Source organism: Marmota marmota, unplaced genomic scaffold, assembly GCF_001458135.2.
Source record: "Marmota marmota marmota unplaced genomic scaffold, marMar, whole genome shotgun sequence".
NCBI lineage: Eukaryota > Metazoa > Chordata > Mammalia > Rodentia > Sciuridae > Marmota > Marmota marmota.
Genome location: NW_026000185.1, coordinates 20,926,061 through 20,935,657, shown reverse-complemented (window position 1 = coordinate 20,935,657; position 9,597 = coordinate 20,926,061). Strand labels below are relative to the sequence as shown.

The window sequence follows — 9,597 nt, the reverse complement described above, 5'->3', positions numbered from 1 at the left end:
ACAAAAAAAAAAAAAAAAAATGTACACACCACTAGCCCAGAAAACAGAATTTAATGTAGATCAGAAGCTTCCCACGTACTCTTTCCCAGAAATAACCCCCATGCTAAATTTTATATTAATTCTCTTGCCTCTTAAAGGGTTTTTTATAACTTACATATCTATCTTTTATGTTATTGTTTTACCTAGTTTTGAACTTTGTATAAATGATACCTTATTTTATGTATTTTTCTGCAACTTGCTTTTTTATTCCCAATATTTTGTTTTTAAGGTTATCCATATTGATGCTGCTTATAGCTGTAAATAACTTCACAAATAAATAATATTCATTGTATAACTATACCACAATTTATTTTATTTTTTCATAATTTATTTATTTTTAAATATTTATTTAGTTGTAGATGAACATACAGTATATTTATGTTTATGTGGTGCTGAGGATGGAACCCAGTGCCTCACATTTTCCAGGCAAGCACTTTACCACTGAGCTATAGCCCCAGCCCTTCATAATTTATTTAAATCATAGTTGATAAGCATCTAAACTGTTTCCAGCACGTTGATATTGCAAACGGCACAGTAATAAATAAGATAAACTTTCCCACACTGGTGAGTATTGTTAGATAAAATTCTAGACTTGGAACTGATGGATCAAAAGTATTTAGAAGCAGTTGTAATTTTAATAGACTTTGGCAAGTTGCCCTTCATATATATACCACAGATTCTCACAAATATTAACTTAGAGAGATAAAGACGTTTTAGAAGGCCCAGGTGAGCTGTTCTATTGCAGACATGAATCAACCTGACACCAAAAGTGATGACACTAACCCTAACCCTAACCCTAATAGCATCACAACCCATAAAGGTGTCTGGACTGTGAGTCCTAAATTTCATTAAAGTCCATATTAACATTTCATAATATCAATGCTGCAACTTGCTCAATTACTGGCAGTAACTTAATTTCTAATTTCTCATTTTCCCCGCTTTTTCCCTTGAGCTATTTTGCTATCCTGGATCTTATACGCTGTCAGGTGACCCTAGGACTATTCTGACCTCCACGAGGTTTGTCGAGTGACCAATCTTCTTTAGCCTGCAAGAATTCTAGTCTTTGGTAAAGTGATTTCAGGGACGCAGTATTCCTCCAATCACTTACGAAAGATTTTTTTTTTTTTTTTTTAATATTAGAAGCGGAGCATACTAAAGCACGTGACGTTTCATAACCTCTCTGGGATCAGTTTGAAAGCGGGTGGCCAATTTGTAATGCACCTTTTGGAGTAAAGGAAGCACGCCTCTCAGAGGCAAGTTTTCATTGGATGGCGGGGCTGTCAATCACTAGGCCTATAAATAAGAGAGGCCGGCCGCTTCTCACTTGGAAGCCGGGAAGGCAGCGTGTGCAGTGAGTTTTGCTGCGCGAGAGAAGCTCTTCCGGTAATATCTGACTGTTACTTAAAATTAAGCTTGAGTAGAAAATAAAAGGACCTTCTTCTCTTTTCCCCTCCCATCCTCCCCTCTCCCTGCTCGGTCGGCGCGATGGCGGAGACCGCGGTGGGAGCCTGCGGAGAAGCGATGGCGGCGTTGGTGACCGCTGAAGGCGCCTCGGGCCCGGCGGGCATGTCTCTCGGCCGGGGCTTCTCGAGCTACCGGCCCTTCGATCCCCAGACGTTGGGCTTCAGCCCGAGCTGGCGGCTGACCGGTTTCTCTGGCATGAAGGGTTGAGGCTGCAAGGTCCCCCAGGAGACGCTGCTCAAACTCCTGGCGGGACTGTCACGGCCGGACATGCGGCCCCAGCCGGGCTCCGGCCTGGTTGGAGGCCAGGAAGAGGCGGCCCAGGAAGCTGGCCTGACCTCTGGGACAGGCCCCAGCCCAACTTTTCCATTCTTGAGTATTGGGATGGACTCCTGCGTCATCCCCCTGAGGCACGGAGGCCTATCACTGGTGCAGACCACGGACTTTTTCTACCCCTTGGTGGAAGATCCGTACATGATGGGGCGTATAGCTTGTGCAAATGTGCTGAGTGACCTCTACGCCATGGGCATTACTGAATGTGACAACATGTTAATGTTACTCAGTGTCAGCCAGAGTATGAATGAGGAAGAACGAGAAAAGGTAACACCACTCATGGTTAAAGGCTTTCGGGATGCTGCTGAGGAGGGAGGCACTGCAGTGACAGGTGGACAAACAGTGGTCAACCCTTGGATTATCATCGGGGGAGTTGCCACTGTGGTATGTCAGCCAAATGAATTCATAATGCCTGACAATGCAGTTGTAGGGGATGTGCTCGTGTTAACCAAACCCTTAGGCACTCAAGTCGCCGCTAATGCCCACCAATGGCTGGATAATCCTGAAAGATGGAATAAGATAAAAATGGTGGTCTCCAGAGAAGAGGTAGAGCTGGCTTATCAGGAAGCTATGTTCAATATGGCTACCCTAAATAGAACTGCTGCCGGATTAATGCACACCTTTAATGCCCATGCAGCCACCGATATCACAGGCTTTGGCATTTTAGGACACTCTCAGAACCTCGCAAAACAACAAAGAAATGAGGTGTCCTTTGTCATTCATAATCTGCCGATCATTGCCAAGATGGCTGCCATCAGCAAGGCCAGTGGGCGATTTGGACTACTTCAAGGAACCTCAGCTGAAACCTCTGGGGGATTACTAATTTGTCTGCCAAGAGAACAGGCAGCTCGATTTTGCTCAGAAATAAAATCTTCCAAGTACGGAGAGGGTCACCAAGCATGGATCGTCGGCATCGTGGAAAAGGGAAACCGAACAGCCCGTATCATCGACAAGCCTCGAGTTATTGAGGTTCTACCTCGTGGGGCCACTGCTGCTGCTCTTGCTCCTGATAATTCCAACGCCTCCTCAGAGCCTAGCTCCTGAAATGGAATTGCAGAAGTTATTAGGAACTTAGAGCCTTTATATAAAATCATGGAGGATTCTCAAGAATGGATATTAACAAACTTCCAAAGAAGGCTGCCTGCATAGTGGTTCCAGCTGCTTTCTCAGTGATTTGAATTAGCCAATCAGTAGCTGCCTTTATGTACATTCCAAGGCCAGAAGTAACATTTTGGACTTTGGGGGACATGTATTTATCTCTTGGGTGGAGGAGGAGCAGAAAAACCTTTCCAAAGCAAGATGAGGCTGTTCCAGTTTAAGGGGTTTTTCTTTGCACTGGTTTAATTCATTTCTGCACAAGGAATGAGATTACTAAAATTACATACTCAAAAAGTAAATTGCAAAATGAAAAAAAAAAAAAATAGAAGCAATGAGTTTGGACCAAAACTGTTGATAAATCTAAATTGTTAAGAGAGATCTTATAATACAATGTCAAATTCTTTATTAGATTTTTATAAAGAACTGGCTCTTTCCTTTTCTGGACAAGAATTGAGCAGCTTGTCCAGTAACTGGGAAAGGAGAACCTGCAACCATCTGACTTGGTCTCTGTTAATGATGTCTTTCCTTCTAAATTCCACTAAGGATTGGGAAAGGCAGAGCAAGCCCTAGAGACCAGGATGTGATGGTCATTAATATGTTAAATTTTGTGCTAAAAATTCCTTGTGATTTAATTAATAAAGAGTAATTTCTTATAGTTAAATAAATAAGAGTAACTTTGTTGGAAAACTTTTCTGGCTAATGTTTGGTTCTTTGGGATTCTAATCTTTTACAGTCAAAATGCCATTGCTAAAAAAACAAAACAAACAAACAAAAAACAACCATTGCTACATTTAGTATCTGGCAAAGTGAGAGTGTTTTTCCTGATCCTGGATAAAGGAATTTAACACACAAATTTGTCCCTGAGATGACAGGGAAGGATTCAATGGGCATAAACTCCACAGATTTAAGGGTAGGAGAGAAAATAGCAAAAGAAAGGTGTCAACAATTCTTGGAAGATGAAAAGGAGGAAGAAAGATTTAGCAGAAGAAGCTGCCAAAGTGGGGGAATATCAACAAGAAGCAAGGAGATATGATACATAGGACAGTGGGGGCAAGAGGTGGCAAAAAAAAAAACCCTTGAAAGTTTATATACAAAGCTGGGCACAGTGGTGCATGCCTGCAATCCCAACTACTGGGGAGGCCAATACAGGAAATTCATAAGTTTGAGGCCAGCCTGGGAATTTAGGGAGACACTGCTCAAAAAGAAAAATTTTAAAGCTGGGCTTGGTAGCCCACGCCTCAGTTGTAATCCCAATGACAGGGAGGCTAACACAGGAGGATCACAAATTCAAGGTCTGCCTCATCAATTTAGCAAGGCCTTAAGCAATTTAGTGAGACCCTGTCTCAAAATTAAAAATAAAAGTCTGGGGATATAGCTCAATAATAGAGCACTTGTCTAGCATGCACAAGGTCCTCAGTTTAATCCTCAGTACCATTAAAAAAAAAAGTTTACACATGGGGTAATTATATTTTTATGCTCCTCAAATTCTTCCATCCATTTCACAGTAGGTGAGTTACCTCTTACTTCTGCAGGGAAAGGGTCAGTCAGGAACTTTAGGCACAGCGGAGGACAAGGAGTGTGACGACTGAAAACAGAAAAATAAAAACTTTTAAATGATACAGTCCCAACCCCCTTTCCAAGCTTAGTTGTTAAACTGGTCAAGGGACTGGTAGTGTAGCTCTGAAGTAGAGCATGTGCTTAGCATATAGGCAAGGCCCTGGATTCCATCTCTAGTATCAATAAACAAGCAACCCTAGCCAAGAAGCTTAAACCATTTCTTGTCTGGCACAGGTGAAATACTGGAGAATATTCCAGAGAAAATGAACGTGCCCAGAAAAACAGATGTAAACATTTAGGATGCTCCCAGTGAAAATCACTGTATTGTGACACCTCCTGGTTGAAAGGCTTCACTTGGTACTTTAAGCTTTTTAATGCCTCCTTCTTAAATATGAGCAGTCAAGGATCACTAGACATTGAAGGCAAGCTTCCAACTTGAAAACAAGTAAACAGAATGAAACAGCTGGGCAAGGTGGCATACAACTATAACCCCAGCTACTTGGGAGGCTGAGGCAGGAGGAAAGCAAATTCAAGGACAGCCTGCACAACTTAGCAAGAACCTATCTCAAAAAGGGCTGGAGATGTAGGTCAGTAGCAGAGTGCTTGTCTAGCACCTACAAGTCTCTAGGTTCAATCTCTAGTAACCAAAACAAATAACAAAAATGCTTTAAGAGAACAACACACTTAGAATATAGAAAAACTAAATTTAAAAAAATTCAGGGCTGGGGTTGTGGCTCAGTGGCAGAGCACTTGCCTCGAATGTGTGAGGCACTGGGTTCGATTCTCAGCACTGCACATAAATAGATAAAAGTCCAGGGACTGGGGTTGTGGCTCAGTGGTAGCCTGCTTACCTTGCATGCATGGAGTGCTGGGTTAGATCATCAGCACCATGTAAATAAATGAAGTAATAAAATAAAGGTATTATGTCCATCTATAACTTAAATTTTTTAAAAAAATCATAAAGGTCCATTGACAACTAAATTTTTTTTTTTTTTAAATTCAAGGCTGGGGTTGCAGCTTAGGGGCAGAACGCTTGCCTAGCATATGTGAGGCACGGGGTTCGATCCTCAGCACCATATAAAAATAAATAAATAAAATAAAGGCATGATATCCAACTGCAACTAAAAAAAAATTCAGCAAGAGTCAGAAAAATATAAAGTTAACTCAGGAAGCATAATAAGACAAAAAGATACACAAGAGAGGGGGAAATGTATGGAAATTAGAGGTGAGCTAGGAGGTTTAACTGTGAAGAGGAGTTTTCGGAAGAGGTAATAAAGAAAATGGAAGAAACCTGGTGTGGTGGTCCACACCTGTAATCCTAGAGGCTCAGGAGGCTGAGATAGGAGAGTTCAAAGCCGGCCTCAGCAAAGGTGAGTCGAGGCACTAAGCAACTCAGACACTGTCTCTAAATAAAATACTAAATAGGGCTGGGGATGTGGCTCAGTGGTCAAGTGCCTCATTCAATCCCCGATACAAAAAAAAAAGGAGGAAATTAATTCATCAAAGAATAATACATGTTTCCTGAAACTTAAAAGCTTTAAGTCACCCACTTCTTGAATTCCCAGAGCAGTGAATTTTAGAACATATGCAAATTTCATTAAAGTACAAAATGCCCTATTAACAACAATAATACTGTTTTTTCCTTTCTCTGTCTATGCTGTCTATGAAGAGATGTGCCTTTATTTGTCAACTCTGACAAATAAACTTTCATGTGTATCTCTGGAAAAAAAAATAGCAAATGATTAAACAGTATGTACTTTGCACCAGGCAGTATTATGTCCTTAATATATTTTAACTCAATCTTCCAACAACCCCACTGTGCACATGAGAAAGCTGACATACAGGGAGATTAAGAAATCTGTCCAGGGCTGGAGATGTGGCTCAAGCGGTAGCGCGCTCGCCTGGCATGCGTGCGGCCCAGGTTCGATCCTCAACACCACATACAAACAAAGATGTTGTGTCCGCCTAAAAATAAATAAATAAATAAAAATTCTCTTAAAAAAAAAATCTGTCCAGTGTCAGACAGGCAATCTGACTTCAGAACCCATGCTTCTAAATCACCACAATAATACACAAAAGTTTGAGGTATCAGACTTCTCAATATCCAATTGGAAGCTAAAAGCAGTATCTTCACAATTTTGAGGGCAAATGATTTTGTAATGCAGAATTCTATGCCAAGCTACATTTTAAAAAATATTTTTTAGTCATTGATGGACTTTAATTTAATTTATTTATTTGTATGTGGTGCTGAAAATTGAACCCAGGGCCTCACACATACCAGGCAAGCACTTTACCTCTGAGCCACCATCATAGCCCCCCAAGCTACATTTTTCAAGCAAGTAGAATAAAAATATTTTTAGTATATGCAAAGTGTAAAACTGGTTTCATCCCATACACTTTCAGGAAACAACTGGAAGGCTGTGGCTAACCTCAGTAGTAGAGTACCTACCTAGTATACATGAGGCTCTGGATTCTATCCCTGCACCTCCAAACAAAACCAACCAACCAACAAAAATCAAAAACAGCTGGAAAATATGCTCCAGCAAAAAAAGGGGGAGCAAACTGAGAAAGAGTAAAACATGGGAGCCAGGAAATGGAACCAAGCAGAGAAGTGAAGGCAAAGCTGAATGGCTGGCTTAGAGAGCAATCAGTCCACACTGGACCTAAAGACCTCTGGGGAAAGAGAAAAATTGAACTGATAGAACATTGGTACATTAAACTGTTGAAAATTTATTTTGAAATAATAATGGACAATGTAAAAAGAATTAGTGGTACATGCCTGGGTATGGTGGTGCATGCCTGTAATCCCAGCTACTTGGGAAACTGAAGTAGGAGAATCCCAAACTCCAAACTGGACTGGGCAACTTAATGAAACTCTGTCTCAAAATAAAAAATCAAATTGGCTGGGGATGTAGCTCAGTGGCAGAGCAGAGACCTTAGGTTTGATCTCCAGCACCAAAAACCAAAACATCCAAGGAAAAACTCCCCAAAAAGTCATCTCTGACCTCCCAGCCAACACCCAGCTACTCTCAAATTTATCACCCTATTTGCTTCACAGCTCTTATCCTAATCTGTAATTATCTTGAGAATGTGTTGATGTGCTTTAAAATTATCCCCTGCTATGTAAGCTCCAAGATGGCAGGGATGTTCAGTATTCCCAGCACCTACAACAGTGTCTGATCCAGAGTTAGTGCTCAGAATATATTGAATGAATAAAAGAATGAATGAATGAGCAAATGAAGTAGACCTTTGGGACCTTAACACCTTTTCTTTTCCCACTTTTCTAGTTCTTGGTGTCTCGTAGTGGTGGAAGCTGGCATCATCATCAATCCATTGACAAGTCTGGCTAGGCACAGAGGCACACTAATCCCAGCAACTCAGGGTGCTCATTAATTTAATGAGACCCTGTCTCAAAATAAAAAATGATAGGCTGAGGATATAGCTCAGTGGTAGAGCACTTGTCCAGCATGTGTGAGGCCCTGGGTTCAATCCCCAGAACCACCAAAAAGAAAGAAAACTGCTAGGAATGAACATGTCTTAAATCTCAATTAATTATATTCCTTCCCACCCAACTCCCAGGTCTTCTATGTCTTCATTTCAGCAAATACCAAAACTACCCATCTAGTTACTCAAGCCAGAGCTATCCAATACCTCTCTTTTTTTGTTGTCTGTTATATCCAATCTGTGTTGCCTAATCCAGTGGCTAATTCAGCACTCTCATTTTGCTCATCAGTTTAGCAGCACACAAATCAAATGCCCACTTATTTTGAAACACTTTCTCTGTATGTGTGTGAGAGTGTGTGTATGTGTGTGTATGCTCTGTGTGTGTATGCTCTGTGTGTGTGTGTGTATACACATGGGGGAGGGCAAAAAGTAGGTTAACCAATAGTGCTTATCACCTCTTTCCTGAACCACACAATCTGCAGATGCCCCTAATCACTTTTTATAAGTGTTATTTTTTGGGGGGGTATGGACAATGTTGAAGATCAAACTCAGGATCTCATGCACGCTGTCACATCCTCTTCACAGTGTTTTTTTTGGGGGGGTGGAGGGGGGAGGAGGGTAATAGGGATTTAACCCAGGGCACTCTACTTCTGAGCTATATCCCTAGCTCTGTTTTGTTTTATTTTGGGACAGGATCTCACTAAATTGTCAAGAACTTGCACTCCTGTTGTCTCAGCCTCCTGGGTCATTGGGCTTACAGGGTTGCACCACTGCTACTGGCTTGCTTTATTTTTATCTAAAAATATTTTAAAACACTTTTTGTGGTATTGGGGATTGAACCCAGGACCTCATGCATGCTAAGCAAGTGCTCTACATCCCCAGCTCTTTTAATTTTATTTTGAAATAGGGTTTCACTAAATTGCCCAGATTGACCTTGAATTTTTGATCCTCTTGCTTCAGCCTCCAGATCACAGGGATTACAGGTATGTACCACTGTCCCCAGATTTACAGTGTTTTAACTATGGTAACATTTAATTTTTACCTTAATATTTATCACAATTTCAAGTATTATCGCATAGGTGCTAATAAAACTTGTGCCTAGTGGTGGAATTGCGGTACTTTTGGGACTTATTTTTGTTTATTTATTTTTGGCACTGGAGATGCTAAGCATACACTCTATTGCAGAACTACATCCTCAGTTCCTCTGCCCCTTTGTGGAATATTAATTTCTAAAATCTGTCTTTTCTTCCACTTTCTTAGTCTTTCACTTCCAATAAACTGTATGCCTCATTGAACTCCTGGAGAACAGACATAGCGACCCTAATAGGTATGTGAAAATAAATAATTCTCTATAAAGCTTGGATTCGACAAAATTCAAGTTCCTGTATTTCACAAAGATCTCTTTTCTCTGCGTGCAGTGGCGAACGCCTGTAATCTCAGCAACTGGCAGGAAGATCGCCAAGTCTAGGCGAACTCGACAATGTAGTCAGAGCCAGTCTCAAAGAATGAAAAGGGGTAGGGATGTAGCTCAAGGGTAGAGTGCTCTTGGTTCAATCCCCAGTGCCGAGAGGGAAAAAAAACCTCTTCCCTTGGTCATATATATATAACAACTCAGTGGGTCTCAGCCAAAGTAACAATTCCATGATCACCTCATAAATTCCCCAG

At 41.1% G+C, this 9,597-nt stretch overlaps 1 protein-coding gene across 1 annotated transcript; it reads left to right on the top strand.

The window, feature by feature from the left end:
• The first annotated feature begins 1,347 nt into the window (after positions 1-1,347).
• Sephs2 (selenophosphate synthetase 2) lies at positions 1,348-3,254 on the top strand. Its single transcript, XM_015491298.2, has one exon. The coding sequence runs from the start codon at positions 1,525-1,527 to the stop codon at positions 2,875-2,877; it is 1,353 nt and encodes a 450-aa protein (XP_015346784.1). The 5' UTR covers positions 1,348-1,524; the 3' UTR covers positions 2,878-3,254.
• Positions 3,255-9,597: the final 6,343 nt, after the last annotated feature.